The 25573-nt window shown below is 43.6% G+C and overlaps 1 protein-coding gene across 2 annotated transcripts in view; it reads right to left on the bottom strand.

Annotated features, from left to right (window-relative positions):
• vtcn1 (V-set domain containing T cell activation inhibitor 1) overlaps positions 1-18216 on the bottom strand; it is a 28207-nt gene extending 9991 nt beyond the window's left edge. Inside the window, exons 1-4 of one of the 2 annotated variants that reach the window (XM_052013772.1) lie at positions 18120-18216; positions 9355-9424; positions 4880-4929; positions 1793-2134 (exon numbers count right to left, since the gene is read on the bottom strand). In XM_052013772.1, the coding sequence (XP_051869732.1) occupies positions 1793-2134; positions 4880-4928 (391 nt within the window). In that variant the 5' untranslated portion in view covers position 4929; positions 9355-9424; positions 18120-18216. The remainder of the gene's footprint in view (positions 1-1792; positions 2135-4879; positions 4930-9354; positions 9425-18119) is intronic. The other variant, XM_052013773.1, reaches the window with a different exon arrangement.
• Between the last annotated feature and the right edge of the window lie 7357 nt (positions 18217-25573).

The raw sequence follows: 25573 nt of genomic DNA, 5'->3' as shown, positions 1-25573 counted from the left end.
AGTCCTCACGTGCTCTATCTGATCCTAACTTCCGAAGCTCTACATACTTGTCCTTTTCACATTCTGTTCACATATTCTTTTTTTCTTTAATATTTTTGGTTTTTGATTCATTGCCATTAGACATAGTTCTATTTTTACTCTTAAAACTATTTCTAAGTATGTTTCCACTTGCAATAGAATTGCTACTGTTGCCAAGGCATTAGGAAGAGTCATAAGCTTTACAAGACTGTGCAGTTGTTCTCATCCTGACCTGTCCATGATAAAATGTTTGTGAACTGTATTACCCAAAGACCATGGGGTGTAATATCTGCAGAAATCTCTCTATTTTGCACTGCAGTAGATAGCCTGGGATATGGCATAATCACCATTCTTGCCCATCAATTTAATTTAGTGGAGGAATGAATGAAAGTAACTGAAGACTAGCTTACTAATGGTAGAGACGTCTAACCCTAACCCTACTGCATGCAGAGATGGATTATCCACATGATATTTCAGAAGATGACTGCAAATGCTTTAGTTTTGTCTTTGGTACTCACAGATGTGCCTTCTTGTCACTAAAGGTGTTGATGTTCATGTCTTCTCTTCCCATTGTTGGTTCAATTTTCCACCACCATTCGTGATGCATGAAGTTTAACCACAGAGGTTTTAACTGATCTCATACAGTCACAGCATGGACACTGGCCCTTCGCCCCAACTGGCCCTTTGGCCCAACTGCCCCATGCCAACCACGATGCCCCATCCAAGCTCGTCCCATTTGCCAGAATTTGGCCCATAACCTTCAAAACCTTTCCAATCCGTGTACCTGTCCAACTGTCTTTTAAGAGTTGTTATTGTGACCTATCCAGTGACAATTTAGTATCATCTATAGCATACCATTTATGCTACTTAGCACAGGTCAATGCCTTCTTTTTAGCTACACCGAATAATGTTCTGGCACGTCCTTGTACATCACTTACTGAACCTGGCTTGATCCCCTTAGGTTAAAGTACAGTGGGCAAATATGTGGGGCCACAATGTTACTGACTCTGGTGAAACACAATCCTGTCGCTACTGAAAGATCACAGTACTCATGATTGGGCAGGTTTGAACTGTTCTGAATCTGACCAATTTAATGTAGCAGTATAATGGAACCACGCTACACAATTGCATTCTCAGTCTAAACATTTGGCTTTGTCACTAACAGCTTATAAACTGCATCAGCGACAAGTAGACTGGCAAGAACAAGGTCAAGTAGGTTTGTCACTCAAATTGGTTCTCTCTCGACCTGCTACAGATCTAGTAACTATGTACTTCAGGACTTGATTAGCTCTGTCAGCAGTGTTTTTACTGCTTCAGTCTAGGTGATGGCATTGATGAATTCAGCAAAAATGGTCTGTGTCTTTGCTGCTACAAGTGGTGTTTTTCAATAGTTCCATGGCAGTGGTTATTTTTATTGCCAGGAGCCTAACTGTAGAGTGCTGTTTTTTCCCCCCAGCACTACGAGATTGGAAATTGATTTATCATGGAGTAAAATGCATTTGGTACCATTTCCAGGAAAAATCACTGATGATAAAATTCAACTGACACTTCTAGTCCTGTGACCCTACTGCAACTTCAGAGATTTGGTTACAAGTGACTTTTGACGCAGTGAGATGACACCACATTTCTGGGCAACTGCCTTCCCGGAAAAAAGTGTTAATAAAAAAGAAAACAGCATTTCTATAATACCACGGTAAATATACATTATAATTAAAGAAATGAAACTCAGGTGCATTTGACCCTCATTGAAAACAGAGCAAGGTAGCTAACATACCCCAAACAGATAGATGAACGTCTTCCTTTCCGAATCCACCATCAGTGCTAATTCTGAAAATGTAAGTTCCTTCATCCCAAATACTAACATTCTTCAATGTCAGAAATACTTTTCCATTGTTAATTGAGTCTGTAGAAACTTCAATTCTTCCTGAGTAGTTGGCATGCTGTTTGCTGAAATCACTTTTACTTTCTTTGTACTCATACAAGATTCCAGCGTCATGATCCTTCTCCCATTTCACTGTTGGAGTACATGTGCCATCGCACTCAAATGTACAATTGAAGGTGACATCTTTCCCAATTTCCACATCTGTTGCCTGCTCACAGGAAATTTGGAATGAATCTGAATAAAGGATAGAAATAATAGTTATAAACAAAATCTTCACCAAAAATTCAAATGTGTATTTATGTCCTGAGCTGATCAGCTTTTCTATCATTAACATCAGTCTTAAAAAAGTACATTTTTCATTTAAAGTTATGGATTGTGGTCTGAAAATTCCTTGACTGATTTACATCTCACTTTGAGAAGTTACAGCAAAGGACTAGGATGATCCCTGTGGAATTTTCCAGTTTCTCCAATTTGTTTGATTGCACCCAAATACTATTCCAAAACAAACAAAAAGAGCTAATTGTATGCCTCCAACACTTCATGTCTAAATAATAGTATCTTCTTTGCAGGGTTTTAACATTACATTGTTGCACTTGCATTTACAGTTAAGACATGGAAGTCAGTTGGAAGATCAATGTACAGGACGGGTAGTAGACAATCCACTGCTCCCAGCAGATTTGACCTGCACAAAAGTCATCACTCTGTCCTTGATCAGACTTTGGGTAAAAATAACACCAAAACCTCATGGCACCACTGGAGCCCTATCTGAAATTCTAGAAGGATTCTATTGGCGTTGAGCTGATGTCCTTGTGCTTACAATTCAAAACTGCACTGAGTCAGTGTATCTGAACAGGGACTACAAGTCCACAGTTCCAATTTACTTGGCTGCCCACACCCTTTCCTTCCATTTCTATGTAATAAGTAATAACAATGAGTGACATTGTTCCCACTATCACTGGGAACTTCCCCTCACTTTTTATTTCAAGATCATTTCTTCTGAATCTGAATGTCCTGAGGGTAGGCAACCAACCTCCATTTAAAAGTTCTCTCTCTTAGTAACATACCTGTCAAGTCTAACAGGTCTCTTCATGCTTTTGAGCCTTAATTCCATAAGATAAAAATTATTCTAAAAACTTTAAGCAGGAAATTATGCATGGATGTGATTTTTGTTGTCAGGGTGTTTTGTTCTCCTCCTTCCACCAAGTGATGGCTTTCACTGTCTCAGCAGCAACATTCAACTGAAGCCATGAGATGTAACAGAAAGGGACTTAATGTGAAAGCAAAATCCACATGATCCTAAGCTGCTGAGATCCAGGACTGCAGATAACAGGGCCCAGCTTTGGATGGGAGTAGAGTGGGAAGGGATGGTTAAGATAAGCAAAAAGGAGAGAACAGGAAAGAAGGAATGCTGCAAAGAATCAACTTCTCCCAGGCTTGGAAACTGGACTTTGTTTTTTTTGGATGAAAGCAGAGCATTCACTACCTGCTTTCTGGCCACTGGCTTGGGAACTCCTCTCTCACCTTTCCTCTCTTATTCCCACCCCTCACTCCACCTTCCTCTCTTATTCCCCTCTCCACCTCTCTCAATCACAGCACTTTTTTTTGCTCTTTTCAAGTCTTTCATTGATTAATGATGTAACTGACTGACATTTGTTTATTTAACAACCCTCATTATATGTTTATGTTAAATATCTTTATCATGTTATGTTACTCTATGTTCTAATGCTTTCATGTTAACAAATATAGGAAATATTGAAGCTTTGAATATTTCAGTGAATGAGCAGGTCAAGGTTCTGCATTTTCATTTTTTTCATAAAATAATTTTGCATTATTGTTATATTTCAAAATTTGCATTGAGGCACAACCAAATTTCTTAAGGTTCAATAACATTCCTTATGGGTTTGAGTTGTTGGACTCAGGAAGGGTTGAGAATTATGCAGTACAGGGTTCCTATCTGTCCTACTAAAGCTGAGCAACAGTTGACTGCTGTTGAACACAGACCACTAATTTTTCCAAAGACTCAACAATAAAAGTATTAAAAATGTCATTTTAAACTGCTAATTTTAACTGCAATGCTTTCTATCGCAGCTTTGCTAATAAGTTGACTCCATAAGTTGACAATACAGAAAATAAATTAGTTAAGGTATTGTTGTATTATAATCAAAAACAGCAGTCTGTTAGGCAGACATAAAAACACAGATTTTTGTTTAAGCTCCAACTGAATTTTTCACATTGGCAGAATTTGAATGTATGACTTGGACCTTTCAACACCAGCTGTGGGAAAACTGTGTTGTCTTGGCTTCGTTGCCAGTTTGGTCAAAATTGAAGACTGTCTCCAGGATCTTCACTATTACAATATTCAAGGTTGCATTCAAGACTTAGTTTGTCATATGTGTGCTCAAATCATGGAGTACATCATAAATACAATGTGACAATATTTCAGAATAAGCCAAGGTTGAATATCAGTGAACGGTTAGAAAATATTCATGATTCATTTTGCCAGCAGTCACAGTGGTAGCAAAATTCAGTCAAGCAGAGACCTCTAATGTTGTTCTGCACATTGCATGATCTTTCTACACACTGGTTATCCTAATCAATGTGTTGTTGATTGGGATGAACAGAACCATGCTTCTACTGGATTTGCACAGGCTGATACACCACCATGAAATCACATATGCACAGCCCATGAATTTTACATCCAATAAAACTAACAAATAAATAAGATTTCACAATTTGTGCTCCTAGTGATTTAGACTCTATATCAGGAGCACAGAAAATGCACCATCTATAACATTTTCAAATTGAAATCAAATATAATTTAAGAATAGTTCATATATTTTTAAATGTTGACACTGTGTTTCTGTCATGCTTGACTACATTTAGCATTTCAGTTGAGGAAATATAGTCTAAGCACTAATGCAGCAGTGTGAAGAGGCTATAGAAGCATTTGTCATCACCCTCATCCAGAGAAGAACTTACCGACAGAAGCGAGCAACAAGGAACACACCAGAGTACTGAAGTACATCATCCTGAAAAGGAATTAACAGTGTTCAGAAGTGAGGAAATAGCATTTAAAGCCAACTTCCAAATGGTCAGAAAAGCATAATGATGTTCAACATGAGTTCAGTTCTATATTTGCTTTTGTTAATTTGTATACACAAATGATTTGGATATAGGACTATCAGGAGAGGTATAGAACATATAGTACAGCACAGGAACAGGTCCTTTGGTCCGTGATGTCTGTGCTGACCATGATCCCAACCCAAACTAATCCCAAGATCCCTCTTATCAGACCATGTACATTTTTGTCCAAACTGATCTACCTCCATCCCCTGCCTGTTCATGTACCTGTCTAAATAAACATTGTTATTGCATCTACTTCCACTACCTTCCCTGGCAGCGTGTTCCAGGCATCTACCTCCTTACGTAAAGACTTTCCTTGTAAATGCCGTTCAAACTTTTCCCTTCTCGCCTGAAAGCTATGCCCTCTACTATTTGACATTTCCAGCCTGGGAAAAGGACTCTCACGATCTATGCCTCTCATAATTTTATATACTTCTATCAGGTTGTCCCCCAGCCTCTGACGCTCCAGAGAAAACTATCAAAGTTTGCTCAACCTCTCCTGTGGTCCAACCAAAGTTTTATACAACTGCAACATGACTTACCAACTTTTATACTCAACACTGCAACTCATAAAGGCAATATGTAGTATGCCTTCTTTACCACCCTATCTACTTTCAGAGAGCTATGGACTTGCACCCCAAGATCCCTCTAATCAGACCATGCATGTTTTTGTCCAAATATATGTCCCAAATTTGTCTCTAAGTTTGCAGAGGAGACCAAGACACCAAAGCAAAATACATTGTAAACATTTCTCAGGACTCAGGTATGCTGCAAGAAGATACTCAAAAGATGCAGCAAAGGCAAAAGACTGGCTTTTGGGGTCAGTTTGCTCATCCACCCCACAGCCTCTGCAAGAATCTTGTAGCCATTGTGCAAGTGCAGGGAATGAGGCTCCTCAAACACTAACTCCTGAATCCTCACACCTGCCCCAACTCATAGTCGCACTAAGGGGTGTGAACTGTCTCCAGGAACAAAGTGTCCAGGACAATTTCCCACTCCTTAAAGCATCACAGAATCAGAATTTCTGACTCCACCTCATCATCTCCAAGCTAAAGTTCTTCAAACTCCAGACAGATGTGGTCTTAATAGTTTCCAACATACTATAGCTGCAACATGTCACCTCACTTGCCCTGCTTGTCTTAAAATATTTAAGGTAATCAATTAATGTAAGTCTATTATCATCACCCTTAGCTCACTGAAGAATATACTCTGTGGATGCTGCACTTAAGGACCCTGTGCAAACACACATTGTGCTTTCAGTTAGGTCCAGAGATTTAAATTCTACATATCTGTACCTTTATTCACCTGGCTACAATTAATCACTTCTAGCTGGTTACCCAATCAGCTTGGAGACTTATTTACATTGTTTTATATTACTACAATTTGAAACTACAAGGTTAAGAGAACTGAACTGTAAAATTAATTTAAACAAATAAAGTTTTAAAATGAACAAAAAAAATCACCTCCTAATTTACCAAAAGACGTAATCAACAATGCATTACTGAAATGCTAAGCTTAAAATAATCTGCACTCAGGTGGATTCTCTATAGCCCACCCTCTTCACTGCAACTTAAAACATGTATATTTTCTAACTTTGCCTAGTTCTGATGAGAGATCATTGATTTGGATCTTATATTAATTCTTGTTTATCTCACCTGCTGAGTACTTCCAGTAATTTTTGTTTTTAGTTTCTCAGATCATCAATTTCCCAAAACCCTGGGGTACTGCCTTTTATGTCTGGAATCAACTGACTCAGCAGTTTTTGATTCCATACTGAGTGCCTTCAGCCATGCAGCACTTTAATGTTGGTAGTCTTGAGACAGCTTAATCGCTGGTAGAAATGTACACTTGACACAATGATAATCATTAATTTAAGGTGAGGTTAATATTATTTAGAAACCAGGTATACCAAAACCTCAGAACTGCAATTCACACCATAAACTGACATCCCTGCCAGCCAGGAAGTTACAATGAACAGTTTCCTCATACAATGAGACGGACTCTGACCTCACGATCTACCTTGTTGTGATCTTGCACCTTATTGCACTGCACTTTCTCTGTAGCTGTGACACTTTATTCTGTACTGTTATTGTTCTTATCTGTACTACCCCAATGCACTCTGTACTAACTCAATGTAACTGCAGTGTATAATGAATTGACCTGTATGATTGGTATGAAAGACAAGTTTTTTTTTACTGTACCTCGGTACAAGTGACAATAATAAACCCATACACCATTGCTTTCATTGCTCTTCCTCCTCTCTGATTTTCCAGGCTCTGTCCTGGTTCACTAAAATTTACTAAATATCTTCATCGGTGAACATTAACAGCAGGTAACCCTGGGGTAAAAACTTGCCAGCAATCAAGGTATTCAGAGATAAGCTGGCCACCTGTGGTCACCAATTAGCTGGGGGGTTACCACCGATAGTCAGGAGCAACTGGTAGAGGCAGTGTGCTGCCAATGTGTACTCAGTCACCACCCAGGTCATTAGAAGGTCTAGGCAATTGTTTATATGATAGTGGAGGACTAGAGACTGAAGTTGCTGGAATCTGGAGCAAAAAACAAACTGCTGGAGGTGAGGAAGTGAAGGGTTAAGAATTGCAACCATACCTATAACTGGTAAACAAAATATGTATATATATGCATTTATACTTCTTTAGCAAAGACTAGCAAGCTGCTGACCCACTAGTTAGGTTGGTTTGTTTCGGGTAACGGACCATTCCGATATGTCAGGCGGTGGCGATACTGGGTGTAATTAACATCGAGGTGAAGGCTTGGTCTGAACAATGAAGGGTGATACCTGCCTTTGAAAGCCTTGACTATAACTCAATTATACTAAGACAAGAGGTGTGATAGCTGTCTCGGGATCTATATAGCTTGACCGAAACTCGCGGCACCGTTTGCATGGGATGTGCGTGACAATTCCTGTATAAATGTCTGTCTGCCCTTTGTACAGAGAGAACTCGGGAAGCGTCTTTTAGTGAGTGCTGAAGAGAATTCTCCTAGCGGTGCACTGCTAATAAAGGTATTTGTTCGAATCAACCTCGTGGTACTGTGTTATTTACAGCGGACAGAAGGGGAAATTTGATTTCGGGATGACAGAGGAACTCAGTGGGTCAGGTAGCATATTTGGAGGGAAATGGATGGTCGACATTTTCGGTCGAGATCCTTCATCTGGACTGAAAGATCTAGATAAAAGGTCTCAATCTGAAACGTTGACGGTCCATTTCCTTCCACAGATGCTGCCTGACCTGCTGAGTTCCACCAGCAGTTTGGTTTTTTGCATCTGATAGTCAGTGTTCCTTATAAAGACCAGAGCAATACAATGGTTGTAAACTGGGTTGAACAATTAAATAAGTAAACCTTATAATATTAATGAATAGATCACACATGCTTTCAATTAGTACCATAATTATAAAATATCCCAATGTATATCAGGGAAGTTGAAGTCTCCCATGACCACAACCCTGTAATTTTTTTACACATTTCCCTAATCTGTTTGCATTTCCATTCCTCAATGTCCCCGTGCCTATTGGGAGATCTATAGTACACACCAAGAGAGCGATTGCACCCTTCCTATTCCTGAATTCTACCCATATAGACTCTGTTCTGGTCTCAGAATTACAAAGTATAGACCCTGAAGGAGGTGCTCAAAAATTCAAACCAATTTTGTTTGAATCAACTTGGCAGAAATGTTTTCACAGCCAGGAAAGGCCGGTGCTACAAAAACAGTTCACTAGCCTGATGAAGGTCTCCAAAATCACGAAAGCCTTTAAGATAAGTTTGTTTTAAGAATGAGAGTGACGGGTGTTAACTAGAACAATTGGCCATAAATATCAATCCATTAGTCACTGTGCCTGCGTCAAGATGGAAGGATGGAACGAAGGGCCTCCTATCATAATATACTTCTCATATCCATCTACCGCCTAAAGCAACGCTCAGACCTACTAAAATTTCTTAAAGATAGAAAATATTGGAAACACTCAGCTGGTCATCCGTGGAAAGAGAAACAGAGGTAACCTTTCTGGTCAGCGAATGGTCTTCAAGCTGAAAAGTTGCCCATGTTTCTCTCCCCACAGATGCGATCTGATCTGCTGAGTGTTTCCAACGTTTTCTGTTGTTATTTTAGATTTCCCGCATCTGCAGACTTTTTGGTCTTCGAAAATTTCTCAACGTCTTGCCTGTACATATTCGCAATGAAGCACGACCTTTATCGCATTATCACTATCAAATCTTAGTAGACCTTAAAACATTGACGAATAGATCACACATGCTTTCAATTAGAACCGTAATTATAAAATATCGACAAGAAACACGGAATACACACGTACTTTAACAGAAAACCTTTTTTAGTCCCTGTCCCAAGGTCTTCTCAAACTCGGTCCCGGTCCCGGTCCACGGCTGGTAAAGGCAACGATAATAAGGAAATTGAAATTAGAACGGATCTGAGCTGAGCGCCTATGGGGCGCCGCACTGTGCCGTGCATCACTAGTTGCCGGGCAGAACAAAGTTGAACAGGTTGCGAACACAGCTCCCGCCTGCAACCGCTCTCACCCTCCACTGCGGGCTCCAATCTAAATGCGGTGAGCTGTTCGAGAAACCACCGCGGTTCAGTCATCATGAAAATGATATGCAAAGCACCACAATTACTTGAATATTCAAATATTAATGTCGGATCAGATAGTAGATTCATCAAAATGCTTATGTAATGAATCACATAAATTAATTTGAATGTCCGAATTGTACTTCGGGTGTAGAATTTATTTCAAAATAGTTTCGAACGATAGTCATCAAATATTTGGTGGCCACATCCAGACGAAATCCGAGTGACAGAAATGGAAACTCTGTATAGAAGGAGAAACAAAACAAGTTGAGGGGAAATTCTCGGAACACCGCCCACTTCTCCCTCCACAGCCTCGTCCTCAAGACTCTCCTGTGTTATAGCCTTCAGCATCCGCAGAGTTATGTTTTGTACTTGTGTTGCGCGCACGTATTGGAGAGGAAATCGAAAGAGAAAGTGCGTGAAGATAGCCGCAATGGGCAGCACAGTGGCTGCTTCGCTGCTCCGGCGACCGGGGGGGGGGGGGGCGGTCAAGCCTGACCTGCAGTGCTGAGTGGAGTTTGCACATTCCCTCCTGGGACCACCTTGGTTTCCCCTGAGTGCTCCAGTTTCCTCCCACGGCCCGTGGTAGGTCAACAGACGACGGTAAACTGCCCCCAATACAGGAGGGTGGCAGGAGAATCGGGAGAGGGGGCAATTCATGAGTAGATTCATGATGGCAGGTCAGGCTTGTGGAATCCAATGGAAGGTAGAAATGTCAATAAATGTTGGGACTTACAAAGGCAGAGTGATAAAATGTTGAAAGCTCTCAAGTTCCTTTACCAATGCAATACAACAACAGAAACATTATGTTAACTTTATGTAGCTTTTACCACATGTGGAAGAACATAGAACAGTACAGCCCAGAACAGGCCCTTCGGCCCATAATGTTGTGCCGACATAGCTAAACCCTCCTACCTAGGGATTGCCCATATCCCTCCATTTTCCTCTCATTCATGTGCCCATCCAACACCCTCTTAAAAGCCCCCAATAAACTTGCCTCCACCATCCTATCAGGCAACGCATTCCAGGCATCCACCACTCTCTCAGTAAAAAATGTACCCCTCACGTTTGTTCTGAACTTACCCCCTCTCACCTTAAATGCATGCCCTTTGGTATTGGATCTCACAGTAATAGGAAAAAGATATTGCTTGTCCACCCTATCTATGCCCCTCATAATTTTATACACTTCCAACAGATCACCCCTCAGCCTCCACCGCTCCAGAGAAAAAAGCCCAATTTGTCCAGCCTCTCCTGATAGAACATGCCCTCTAATCCAGACAGCATCCTAGTAAACCTCCTCTGCACCCTCTCTAAAGCCTTGACATTCTTCCTATAGTGAAGTGACCAGAATTGCAAGCAATACTCTAAATGCGGCCTAACCAGAGTTCTACAGAGATGCATCATAACTTCTTGACTCCTATACTCAATACCTCCATTAATGAAAGCAAGCATTCCATAAGCCTTCTTATCCACCCTATCTACCTGTGTAGCCACTTTCAATGAGCCATGGACTTGCACCCCAAGGTCTCTCTGCTCTTCAACACTGTTAAGGGTCTTGCCCTTAAGAGTGTACTGCCTCTTAACATGAGTCCTACCAAGGTGCAACACCTCACATTTATCCAGGTTAATCTCCATCTGCCATTTCTCTGCCCACATCTGCAGCTGATCTATATCACGCTGTATCTGTCGCCAGTCTTCTACTCGAGGGCTTCGGTTTGGAGGACTTCGGAGCAGCTAAGTTTTTTCTGTTTATCACTTTTATTAGGGTTTTAAGTGTGAGGGTTAGTTTTTGTTAGGGTTTTAAGTGTAAGGGTTAGATTTTTATAACTTGCTTTAATAAGTGTTTTAAAAGTTTTTTCTAACTAGTCGAGTGGGGGGCTGGACTGTGCAGGCACGGTGTGGACAGCTTAAAAAAGCAAACAGCCTATAGACCGGGCAGCGTCGGAGCGGGCAGTGGAGTGAGAGGCAGCAGAGTGGTCGGGCTTTGGCTCAAGGGGCTTCGGCGTGAAGGGGCAAGGAGGGTAAGTAGCTGGTAAGTAGGTTTACCTGTTGTCTATTATAAATTTGTAGGTGGGATTAACTAGGGGGAGAAAAGGTAGTCAGATGGAGGACATGGTCATATGCTGCAGCTGTTTGATGTGGGAACTCATGGACCTTGCTGCGGTCCATGATGGCCACGTCTGCAGTAAGTGCTTGAGGCTGGACGAACTTCAGCTCAGAGTTGATGAGCTGGAGTCACAGCTACAAACACTGCACAGCATAAGGGAGGGAGAGAGTTATGTAGACACTGTCCATCAGGAGGCAGTCACCCCCCTTAGAGGTTCAGGATGCAGATAGAATGGTGACTGTCAGGGGAGGGAAGAGGAAGAAGAAGTCAGGCAGGCAGACAGAGCAGGGAACCCCGGAGGCTGTTCTCTTCAGTAACAGGTTTTCCACCTTAGAGGCTGTTGAGGGGGATGACCTGCAGGGGCCTAGCTGCAGTAACCAGGTCTCTGGCACTGGGACTGGTACTGCTGCTCAGAAGGGAAGGGTGGGAAAGAGACATGTGGTAGTGACAGGGGACTCGATAGTCAGGGAAACAGATAGGAGGTTCTGTGGCAGTGAGCATGAATCCCGGATGGTATGTTGCCTCCCAGGTGCCAGGGTCTGGGATGTCACTGATCGGGTCCACAGGATTCTTGAGCGGGAGGGAGAGCAGCCAGAAGTTGTGGTCCATGTTGGCACCAACGACATAGGTAGGAAGGGGGATGAGGTCCTGAAAAGCGAGTTCAGGGAGCTAGGCAGAAGACTGAGGAACAGGACCTCAAGGGTAGCAATCTCGGGATTGCTGCCAGTGCCACACGATAGTGAAGGCAAGAACGGGAGGAGGTGGCATATAAATGCGTGGCTGAGAAGTTGGTGCAGGAGTGAGGGTTTTAGATTTCTGGATCATTGGGATCTCTTCTCGGGAAGGTGGGACCTGTACAGAGAGGACAGGTTACACCCGAACCAGAAGGGGGCCAATATCCTTGAGACTAGGTTTGCTAGGGTGGTTCAGGAGGGTTTAAACTAGTTTGTGAGGGGGAAGGGAACCAGAGGAGTAGGTCAGAGGAAGAAGGGGATGGGGAAAAGTTAGATCAAACAGGTAGAGAGGCTTTGGGGAAGGAAAAGCAGAATGCAGGCTATAAAAGTAGTAAGGTAGATGGACTGAAGTGTGTTTACTTAAATGCAAGAAATGTCAGGAATAAGGGAGATGAACTGAGGGCTTGGATAAGTATGGGGGACTATGATATTGTTGCTATTACTGAGACGTGGCTGACGTCAGGGCAGGAGTGGATATTGAATATTCCTGGTTTTTGGTGTTTTAAGAGGGATAGGGAAGGGGGGGAGAAGAGGAGGAGGGGTGGCGATACTGGTCAGGGACACTGTTACGGCTGTGGAAAGGATGGATGTTGTAGAAGGATCATCTCTAGAGTCCGTATGGGTGCAAGTAAGGAACAAGAAAGAAGCAGTTACTCTACTAGGAGTATTCTATAGGCCCCCCCGGTAGCAGTAGAGATATAGAGGAGCAGATTGGCAGGCAGTGTTTGGAGAGAAGCAAAAATAACAGGGTAGTTATAATGGGAGACTTCAACTTCCCAAATATAGACTGGAACCTGCTTAGTGCCAAAGGTTTAGATGGGACAGAATTTGTCAAATGTGTCCAGGAGGGATTCCTGACGCAGTATGTCGACAGGCAGACTAGAGGGAATGCTATGCTAGATCTAGTTTTAAGAAATGAACTGGGATAGGTGAAGGATCTATTGGTGGGTGAGCATTTGGGGGACAGTGACCATTGCTCCATAACCTTTAAAATTGTCATGGACAGGGACAGGTGCAGAGAGGACCAGAAGATATTTAATTGGGGAAGGGCAAACTATGAGGCTATAAGGAGAGAACTTGGGAGTGTAAAGTGGGATGTCCTTTTGAAGGGAAATGTACCATGGAGATGTGGTCGATGTTCAGGGATCTTATGCAGGATGTTAGGGATAAATATGTCCCGGTGAGGCGGAGAAGGAATGGCAGGGTGAAGGAACCGTGGGTGACGAGAGAGGTGGAACGACTAGTTAGGGAGAAGAAGGTACCGTACATAAGGTTCAGACAGGGCCCGTGAGGAATATAGAGTAGTGAGGAAGGAACTTAAGAAAGGGCTGAGGAGAGTTAGAAGGGGACATGAAAAGGTGTTGGCTAGTAGGGTTAAGGAAAATCCCAAGGCTTTTTTCACGTACGTGAAGGGTAGGAGGATGACTAGGGTAAAGGTAGGCCCGATTAAAGACAAAGGTGGGAGAATGTGCCTGGAGGTGGCGGAAGTGGGAGAAGTTCTCAATGAATACTTCTCTTTGGTATTCACCAAGGAGAGGGGTCTTGTTGAAGCGGAAGGGAGTGCTGGTAAGGGTAATGTTCTTGAGGTTGTAGATATCAAGAGAGAGGATGTGCTGAAGTTGTTAAATAGTATCAAGACAGATAAATCTCCGGGGCCTGACGGGATTTTCCCCAGGCTGCTTCGAGAGGCAAGGGAGGAGATTGTTGAATCGCTGGTAAGGATCTTTGAGTCCTCGTTGTCCACAGGGATGGTGCCGGAGGATTGGAGGGTGGCAAATGTTGTCCCCTTATTCAAAAAAGCTAGTAGAGATAGTCCAGGGAATTACAGACCGGTGAGCCTTACGTCTGTGGTGGGTAAGCTGTTAGAAAGGATTCTAAGGGATAGGATCTATGAACACCTGGAGAATCATGGACTGATTAGGTACAGCCAGCATGGCTTTGTGAAGGGAAGGTCTTGCCTCACAAGCCTGATAGAGTTCTTTGAGGAGGTGACGAGGAAGATTGATGAGGGTAGTGCAGTGGATGTGGTCTATATGGATTTTAGTAAGGCGTTTGATAAGGTTCCTCATGGTAGGCTTCTTCAGAAGGTCAGAGGCCAAGGGATCCAGGGAAGCTTGGCTGTGTGGATTAGGAATTGGCTTGCCTGTAGAAAGCAGAGGGTTGTGCTGGAAGGAGTGCCCTCTGATTGGAGGGCAGTGACTAGTGGTGTCCTGCAGGGATCGGTTCTGGGACCTCTACTTTTTGTGATACTTATAGATGACTTAGATGAGGGGGTGGAAGGCTGGGTTAGTAAGTTTGCGGACAACACTAAGATCGGCGGTGTTGTGGATAGTGTGGAGGGCTGTCGGAGCTTACAGAGGGATATTGATAGGATGCAGAGCTGGGCTGACAAGTGGCAGATGGAGTTCAATCTGGAGAAGTGTGAGGTGGTACACTTTGGAAGGACAAACTCCAGGGCAGGGTACAGGGTAAGTGGCAAGGTACTTGGCAGTGTAGAGGAGCAGAGGGATCTGGGGGTCATATTCACAGTTCACTGAAAGTTGCCTCACAGGTGGATAGAGCAGTTAAGAAGGCCTATGGGATGTTAGCTTTCATAAGTCGTGGGATTGAGTTTAAGAGCCGCGAGTTGATGATGCAGCTTTACAAAACTCTAGTTAGACCACACTTAGAGTACTGTGTTCAGTTCTGGTCGCCGCATTATAGGAAGGATGTGGAGGTGTTGGAGAGGGTGCAGAGGAGATTTACCAGGATGCTGTCTGGATTAGAGTGTATGGAATATGAGGAAAGGCTTAAGGTGCTAGGGCTTTATTCACTGGAAAGGAGGAGGATGAGAGGAGACATGATAGAGGTATATAAAATATTGAGAGGAATAGACAGACAGCCAGCACCTCCTTCCCAGGGCATCAATGCTCAAGACGAGAGGGCATGGCTTTAAGGTTATGGGTGGGAGGTTCAGGGGAGATGTCAGGGGGAGGTTTTTCACCCAGAGAGTGGTTGGTGCGTGGAATGCACTGCCTGGGGTGGTGGTGGAGGCAGATACATTGGACAGGTTCAAGAGTTTGTTGGATAGGTATATGGAGGAATGTGAGATAGAGGGATATGCAGGAGGAAAGGGTTAGATAGTGTCAAGGTGGTTTGATGGATGGCACAACATGGTGGGCCGAAGGGCCTGTTTTGTGCTGTATGGTTCTATTTACAGCTCCACCAATCTTGGTATCATCTGCAAACTTACTAACCCACCCATCAACATACTCATCCAGGTCACTTATGTACATCACAAACAGCAGAGGTCCCAGTACAGATCCCTGTGGAACACTACTACTCACAGGCCTCCAGCCCGAGTAAGTCCCTTCAACCACCACCCTCTGTCTTCTGTGGGCAAGCCAGTTCTGGATCCACACAGCCAATTCTCCACTGACTCCATGCATCCAAACTTTCTTGATCAACCTATTATGTGGGACCTTGTCAAATGCCTTACTGAAGTCCATATAGATGACATCCACAGCTCTACCTTGATCAATCTCTCTTGTCATCTTGTCAAAAAACTCAAACAGGTTAGTAAGACACGACTTACCCCGCATAAAGCCATGCTGGCTTTTCCTAATCAAGTCATTGGATTCCAGATGCTCACATATCCTATCTCTAAGAATTTTCTCCAGCAATTTCCCTACAACTGACGTGAGACTCAGCAGTCTGTAGTTCCCCGGATTTTCCTTTCTTCCTTTCTTAAATAGGGGAACAACATTAGCCACTCACCAGTCCTCCGGGACCTCACCCGTGGTCAAAGAACACACAAAGATATTGCTCAAGGTCCCAGCAATTTCTTCTCTCACCTCCCTCAGTAATCTGGGGTATTTCCCATTGGGCCCCGGGGACTTATCCACCTTAATACTGTTTAGGAGAATTAACACTATCTCCTTCTTGACCTCTAAATGCCCCAACATGTTTACGCCCTCAGTTCCAATTTCTGCACCCTGCATGTCCCTTTCCTGGGTAAATACTGAAGGGAAATACTCATTCAGAACCTCACGCACATCCTCTGCGTCCAAACATAGATTCCCTTCTTTATCCTTAAGTGGTCCTACCCTTTCCCTTGTTATTCTCTTATTCCTTACATAGGTATAGAATGCCTTTGGATTGTCCTTAATACTACTTGCTGAGGACTTTTCATGGCCCCTCCTGGCTTTCCTAATTCCTTTCGTGAGTTCATTTCTAGCAATCTTCATAGTCCTCATGTGGTCTATCTGATTTTAACTTCCGAAGCTCTATATACTTGTCCTTTTTCTTCTTGACTTAGTTCATCACTTCTCTGGACATCCAAGGTTCCCTTATTTTGCCATTCATGTCCTTCCTTCTAATCGGGACATACCTATCCTGTACTCTATGTATTTGATCCTTAAACATTTTCCACATGTTTGATGTGGACTTGCCAACAAAAAGGTGTTCCCAGTTTACTCTACCTAGTTCCTGCCTTATGCCTTCATAATCAGCCCTGCTCCAATATGAAACCCTCCCGCTAGCCCCATACCTATCTTTATCTACAGCTATCCTGAAAGTTAATGAGCTGTGGTCACTGTTCCCCAATTGCTCATCCCCTGATAGGTGAGTCACCTGGCCAGGCTCATTACCCAACACCAGGTCCAGAATAGCCTTTCCCTTGTTGGTCTGTCAACATATTGATTTAAAAACCCCTCTTGGATACACCTAACAAATTCTGCCCCATCCAACCCCCTTGCACTAAAAACATCCCAATGTATATCAGGGAAGTTGAAGTCTCCCATGACCACAACCCTGTAATTTTTACACATTTCCCTAATCTGTTTGCATTTCCATTCCTCAATGTCCCCGTGCCTATTGGGAGATCTATAGTACACACCAAGAGAGCGATTGCACCCTTCCTATTCCTGAATTCTACCCATATAGACTCTGTTCTGGTCTCAGAATTACAAAGTATAGACCCTGAAGGAGGTGCTCAAAAATTCAAACCAATTTTGTTTGAATCAACTTGGCAGAAATGTTTTCACAGCCAGGAAAGGCCGGTGCTACAAAAACAGTTCACTAGCCTGATGAAGGTCTCCAAAATCACGAAAGCCTTTAAGATGATTTTTTTTAAGAATGAGAGTGACGGGTGTTAACTGGAACAATTGGCCATAAATATCAATCCATTAGTCACTGTGCCTGCGTCAAGATGGAAGGATGGAACGAAGGGCCTCCTATCATAATATACTTCTCATATCCATCTACCGCCTAAAGCAGCGCTCAGACCTACTAAAATCTCTTAAAGATAGAAAATATTGGAAACACTCAGCTGGTCATCCGTGGAAAGAGAAACAGAGGTAACCTTTCTGGTCAGCGAATGGTCTTCAAGCTGAAAAGTTGCCCGTGTTTCTCTCCCCACAGATGCGATCTGATCTGCTGAGTGTTTCCAACGTTTTCTGTTGTTATTTTAGATTTCCCGCATCTGCAGACTTTTTGGTCTTCGAAAATTTCTCAACGTCTTGCCTGTACATATTCGCAATGAAGCACGACCTTTATCGCATTATCACTATCAAATCTTAGTAGACCTTAAAACATTGACGAATAGATCACACATGCTTTCAATTAGAACCGTAATTATAAAATATCGACAAGAAACACGGAATACACACGTACTTTAACAGAAAACCTTTTTTAGTCCCTGTCCCAAGGTCTTCTCAAACTCGGTCCCGGTCCACGGCTGGTAAAGGCAACGATAATAAGGAAATTGAAATTAGAACGGATCTGAGCTGAGCGCCTATGGGGCGCCGCACTGTGCCGTGCGTCACTAGTTGCCGGGCAGAACAAAGTTGAACAGGTTGCGAACACAGCTCCCGCCTGCAACCGCTCTCACCCTCCACTGCGGGCTCCAATCTAAATGCGGTGAGCTGTTCGAGAAACCACCGCGGTTCAGTCATCACGAAAATAAGTTGCGGAACGGCACTGATGGAAATGCTCTGAGAATCAGAATAGACTTGATGGGCAGAATGGCCTTATTCCCTGTTGATGAAAATATATAAAAACACTCAGCAAAAAAAAGTCTGGTGGCAGCTGTGGGAAGGAGCAGTTAATGTTTCAGGTCAATTAATTTTAACAGAACTAGGGAAAAAAGAGTTGAAATAAAGTAAGACGCAAAGAAAGGAGTAGAAGAGGAAACAAACTTAACAAGATTGCGCTCCAAAAGTTGGGAGGGATTTTGGCAGGGGCTTTTTGTACCCTGTAGTGGAAGATTCCCCACAGTCCCACAGGAAGGGTAGCTGCCAGTGTAGTTCCAAAATACATTCATAGTGATTAGCCAACCGTGCCTCGGGTACACGCTGCAGCTCAGATGCCCAGATTGGGAACATTATGTGGGCGGTTGGATGGCCTGTACTAATATTGCACAGGATGCCCACATTTAAATCTCCAATTTAAATACAGGGCCTAAAGTCCAATAAGGGGCAATTAGTAACCTGCCTTCTTCATCCTCCCTCCTCATTCCCTCTCTCTCTTTTATCCCATTCATTTCTCCCTCCCTCTTTTATACCCCTCCCTCTCTCATTCCTCCTCCCTCCACATTCATCCTCCCTTCCCTTTATCCTCCTCCCTCCCTCATTCATCCACCCTCCTTCATGTCCCTCCTTCATCCCCCCCACCCTCATTCTCCCTCCCACTTCCATCCTCCATCCTGCCTTCCTTTCCCAATTCCTTCCATTCCTCTCTGGATTCCTGCTTCTACTTCCCCTCTTCCTGTCTTGTACCTCCCTCCTAACTCTTCCACCTCTCGGTCTCGCCCTCAGTCTCACCCCTTTCTCTCTTCTACCATTCCATTCCTCCTCTGCTCCTTCTGTACTAGCAGCAGCCACAGGCAATTTTCTATTTAAGTAAAGGACGTCCTATCCTCCTCTCCTCCCCCTTTTGCTTACTTATCACAAGAAGCTGCAGAGGGTCGTTGACTCAGCCAGTTCCATCACAGGCCTAACTCTCCCCACCATCGAGGACATCTTCAAGAGGCGGTGCCTCAAGAAGGCGGCATCCGTCATTAAGGACCCTCACCATCCTTGACATGCCCTCTTCACGTTGCTGCCATCGGGGAGGAGGTACGGGAACCTGAAGACACACACTCAACAATCGAGGAACAGCTTCTTCCCCTCCACCATCAGATTTCTGAACAGTCTGTGAACCCATGAACTCTACCTCATTATTCCCTTTTTTGCATTATTTATTTATTTATTGTAATTTAACCATAGGACCATAGAACCATACAGCCCAAAACAGGCCCTTCGGCCCACCATGTTGTGCCATCCATCAAACCAACCTCACACTGCCTAACCCCTTCCTCCCACATATCCCCCCATCCCACACTCCTCCATGTGCCTATCCAACAAACTCTTGAACCTGTCCAATGTATCTGCCTCCACCACCACCCCAGGCAGTGCACTCTATGCACCAACCACTCTCTGGGTGAAAAACCTCCCCCTGACATCTCCCCTGAACCTCCCACCCATAACCTTAAAGCCATGCACTCTTGTCTTGAGCATTGGTGCCCTGGGAAGGAGGCGCTGACTATCTATTCCTCTCAGTATTTTATATACCTCTATCATGTCTCCTCTCATCCTCCTCCTTTCCAGTGAATAAAGCCCTAGCACCTTAAGCCTCTCCTCATATTCAATACTCTCTAATCCAGGCAGCATCCTGGTAAATCTCCTCTGCACCCTCTCCAACGCCTCCACATCCTTCCTATAATGAGGTGACCAGAACTGAACACAGTACTCTAAGTGTGGCCTAACTAGAGTTTTGTAAAGCTGCATCATCACCTCATGGCTCTTAAATTCAATCCCGCGACTTATGAAAGCCAACATCCCATTGGCCTTAACTGCTCTTTCCACCTGTGAGGCAACTTTCAATGAACTGTGAATATGAACCCCCAGATCCCTCTGCTCCTCCACACTGCCAAGTACCTTGCCATTTACCCAGTACTCTGCCCTGGAGTTTGTCCTTCCAAAGTGTACCACCTCACACTTCTCCGGATTGAACTCCATCTGCCACTTGTCAGCCCAGCTCTGCATCCTATCAGTATCCCTCTGTAAGCTCCGACAGCCCTCCACACTATCCACAACACCGCCTATCTTAGTGTCGTCCGCAAACTTACTAACCCAGCCCTCCACCCCCTCATCTAAGTCATCCATAAATATCACAAAAAGTAGAGGTCCCAGAACCGATCCCTGCGAGACACCACTAGTCATTGCCTTCCAATCCGAGGGCACTCCTTCCAGCACAACCCTCTGCTTTCTACATGCAAGCCAATTCCTAATCCACACAGCCAAGCTTCCTTGGATCCCTTGGCCTCTGACCTTCTGAAGAAGCCTACCATGAGGAACCTTATCAAACGCCTTACTAAAATCCATGTAAACCACATCCACCGCACTGCCCTCATCAATCTTCCTGGTCACCTCCTCAAAGAACTCTATCAGGCTTGTGAGGCAAGATCTTCCCTTCACAAAGCCATGCTGGCTGTCCCTAATCAGTCCATGATTCTCTAGGTGTTCATAAATCCTATCCCTTAGAATCCTTTCTAACAGCTTACCCACCACAGACATGAGACTCACCGGTCTATAATTCCCTGGCATATCCCTATTACCTTTTTTGAACAAGGGGAAACATTCGCAACCCTCCAATCCTCCAGCACCATCCCCGTGGACAACGAGGACTCAAAGATCCTTACCAGCGGTTCAACAATCTCCTCCCTAGCCTCTCGAAGCAGCCTGGGGAAAATCCCGTCAGGCCCCGGAGATTTATCTGTCTTAATATTATTTAACAACTTCAACACATCCTCTCTCTTGATATCTACAACCTCGAGAACATTACCCCTACCAGCACTCCCTTCCGCTTCATCAAGACCCCTCTCCCTGGTGAATACCGAAGAGAAGTATTCATTGAGAACTTCTCCCACTTCCGCCACCTCCAGGCACATTCTCCCACCTTTGTCCTTAATCGGACCTACCTTTACCCTAGCCATCCTCCTACCCTTCATGTACGTGAAAAAGGCCTTGGGATTTTCCTTAACCCTACTAGCCAACGCCTTTTCATGTCCCCTTCTAGCTCTCCTCAGCCCCTTCTTAAGTTCCTTCCTCGCTACTCTATATTCCTCATGGGCCCTGTCTGAACCTTGCTGCTTATACCTCATGTACGCTACCTTCTTCTCCCTAACTAGTCATTCCACCTCTCTCGTCACCCACGGTTCCTTCACCCTGCCATTCCTTCTCCGCCTCACCGGGACATATTTATCCCTAACATCCTGCATAAGATCCCTGAACATCGACCACATCTCCATGGTACATTTCCCTTCAAAAAGGACATCCCACTTTACACTCCCAAGTTCTCTCCTTATAGCCTCATAGTTTGCCCTTCCCCAATTAAATACCTTCTTGTCCTCTCTGCACCTGTCCCTGTCCATGACAATTTTAAAGGTTATGGAGCAATGATCACTGTCCCCCAAATGCTCACCCACCAATAGATCCTTCACCTGTCCCGGTTCATTTCCTAAAACTAGATCTAACATGGCATTCCCTCTAGTCGGCCTGTCGACATACTGTGTCAGGAATCCCTCCTTGACACATTTAACAAATTTCGTCCCATCTAAACCTTTGGCACTAAGCAGGTTCCAGTCTATATTTGGGAAGTTGAAGTCTCCCATTATAACTTATAGTAATTTTATGTCTTTGCACTGCCCTGCTGCCACAAAACAACAAATTTTATGTCATCTAAGTCAGTGTAATGATTCTGCTTCCATCCTTCCCTCCCTCTATCCTCAATCCTCCTTTCTCTCTCCTTCATTTGCCCTCCGTTCCTCCTTCCTCGCTGACACGGCTTCTCTTATTTTTCTCTCCTCCCAATTTCCCTTCCACATTCTAACCCCTTTCTTTCCCTCCTAGTTCCTTCCCTTCCTTTTCTGTTCCTACTTTTCTCCTCCCATCCCTCTCATTTGCTATTCCCCTCCCTCCATCTCTACTGCTCCATTACCTCTCACGCTCTGCCTTCCACAGCCCACGTCCTCTCCCTTCTGCTTCACCATCTCCCACCTTCTCTCCCTGCTTCTCCCTTTCTCCTCCCCATTTCCACCAACTTCTCCCTTCACTTCTCTCTACTCCCCTTGCTCCCACTATTTTCTGCTGCATTATCCACTAAAACTCTCTCTTCCCCACCCCTCTCCTCTTTCTCCCACACTCCCTTCACGTTCCCCTAATCCAACCTACTGCAGCAACAGATGTCAAAAGTTAGGCTGGTTTAGCCAGTTGTTAAAGTTGTTCTGGCCAGTATTTGATGTTATGAAGTTTGGGGAACCTTTCTTTTTCTTCCTTTATTCTCTTTAGCCCTCTCTTTTCCTTCTCTCCATCACCCTTCTCCTTCAGCCCCTCCTGCAACCATCGTTCCTCTCCACTCACTACATCCAGCTCTTGTATCAGTCAGGATTTCTAAGATGTTAACCCAGCAAATGAAAAAGGAATGGAAATCTAAGTCAGAATGACACGACTTAGAGACAAATTTTTAAGAGTTGTGCTTCTTATGGCCTTGTTGCCCTTATGTTTCCAGAAAGTAGAGGTTGTGTGCATGGGTGATGCTGCTGAAGAAAGCTTGGTGAATTGTTGCAATACACACTATAGCTGCAAAGTGCCAAATGTCAGGCACACATCATGCCCTGGACCTGGTTCACCGCTGAATTTTGTAGCAGCAACCTTTGAACCAAATGTTTGTTGTCCTATTGTAATATAGTTGTTTAACCTGTTTTAGCAGGTGTCTTTCAATCTCCTAGGTCATATTTTTTCATTAACAAATATGACAAAAAAGTTCACACATCTCACAATTAATGTAATTAGTAGTACAAATCCAAGAGAAGAGTTAATGCAAATTGTATTGCAGTTATGTAGTTAAACTGATGAATATATCTGTAGGCATGCTATCATGTGCATTTGAAAACTTGTGTCTCTAAGTATGGAATTTGACAATTATGGAACATCATTTCAATGTTTATTGAATGTATAAGACAACAGATTTCCTTAAATGACTAATAATCTCCTATAAGCAAGAATAATCTCTTTTAAGCAAGACATACAGCAGCCTTAAAATCAGTCTTTCTCTTGCTGAGAATGCTCCATCAAAGCCAATCACAGAAGATCAGCTCCAAGTGGTTCCAGGTGAGTTGAGCGACCTGGGTTTAACTGTTCACCGTGGTTTCCAGCAAGTTTGCCTTTTGTAACTGAAGGTGCAAGGAAAATCATTACTTTATAAAATCATTTAACATGTTCTCCACAAATACTACTACATTACAAGTTACGGACAACACTTTTTTTTATAGACTACAGTTCCCAAGTCCTTAACAAAGAAAAAGCAATGGAGATTGCAAGGTTTGGTTCCAATCTCTCAGTGGTGGGAGGGAATTCCATTAGTTGCCTGTTCTAGTTTAATATATTCCTGGATATTTGATCAAATATCACGATGTTTACCCACCGATCCACCCATTTTCCTTTCCCAATAAGTGAGCTACCTAGTAATAGCTTTAAGGTGAGTGGAGGAAAGTTTAAAGGAGATTTATGAGGCAATTTTTTTGTTACGCAGAGTGTTAGGTGCCTGGAATGTGGGTACATGGTGGAAGCAGATACAATAGGAACATTTAAGAGGCATTTAGACAGGCACATGAACAGGCAGGGAATGGAAGGATATAGACCATGTGCTGGCAAAAGGGACTAATCTCGATTGGCTCGTGGTTGGCCCAGACGTCATGGGCCGAAGGGCCTGTTCCTGTGCTGTACTGTTTTAAATGGAACACTTGTGAAAATGCTCATAACCACTTGACATTCCATCATATGATCTTTGCCCGCAGTTCGAACACGTTGTTGGATTTATCTTAGTTGATGGCTTCTTGTATCCTTGCAGTACAGGATCTCTCCACTCCCTATGTCAATGCTGCCGATGCAGTGTCAAAGAACCTCAGAGCCCACACACTCTGATGTTGCGTCATTCTTTATCCCAAATCAAATTCACTTGTGCAGTAAATACCATAATTTGCTCTAATTCTCTATAAGTGATTTTGTTTAAATAAAATGTCCCTGATTTCAGATTCCTAGCCACTCTAAAAAGCAAAATACTATAGACGCTGAGAAACCAAAATAAAAAAAAGTGCCAGAAATAATCAGGAGAACAGGCATCATCATTAAAACGGGGAAAAGTTAGTTATGTTTCTTAAAGAACTAGACAAAAGGGGAAGGGGAGGAAAGGCACTGTGGTATGGTGGAAGGCAGGAGAGAAGTACATGATGAAAGGTGGTGCTAATGGAAAGTGCAGGAACAAGTGGAGGCAAGGCAGCAGATAAGGGACAATATTGTTGATACTGGAAATCTGAAAATGGACAGTGCTGGAAACACTCAGTATCAGAAATTATTAAGTCAAATTGAATCTGGCAGGAATATGCCAATTGGCGGACGAGGTGCTGTTTCTTGACCTTGCCTTGAGTTTCAATGGAACAGTACAGTAGGCAAGGGCAGAGATGTCCAAGTGGGAATGGGATGGAGAATTAGAATGACAGACTGGGAGTTTGGAATCATGTATGCAGGGTGAATGGAGGTGTTCCTTAAACAGTTACAAAATCAGAATATGGCCTTCCCAATACTAAAGGAGACAGAATCATGAGCGAACGTTAAAGCGTTAAATTGAAAGTGCAAGCAAGTTGCTGCTTCGCCTGGAAAGAGTATGTTTGAAGCTTGAGAAGGGATAGGCATTGTCGCACCTGCAGTTGTTTTAGTAAGCAGATTGCTGATAATGGAGGAGTAAAGCAGCGCTTCCTAGAGAGAACAAATCCTTCAGAATGCTAAAGGAGAGGGGAAGAAAGTGCTGTTTTTAAGGTAACTACATTGGAATTGGCAAAAAGAAGTGGTAGATGATCCATTGAACCTGAAGATTGATAAAATGGAAGGTTAGGACAAAGCCAACTGTATCGTGGATCTGGAAAGGAGGAGACCAGGTGAGATTATAAATGTGGATGTGTGCTCTGTTAACCATGGTGCAAGAGTCCTCAGAAAAAAAGCAAAACATTTTTAAAATTAATTTTTGGGATC

Source organism: Pristis pectinata, chromosome 4 (assembly GCF_009764475.1).
Source record: "Pristis pectinata isolate sPriPec2 chromosome 4, sPriPec2.1.pri, whole genome shotgun sequence".
Taxonomy (NCBI): domain Eukaryota; kingdom Metazoa; phylum Chordata; class Chondrichthyes; order Rhinopristiformes; family Pristidae; genus Pristis; species Pristis pectinata.
Note: the sequence above shows the minus strand (reverse complement) of the source record. Positions and strands in the feature narration are given on the sequence as shown.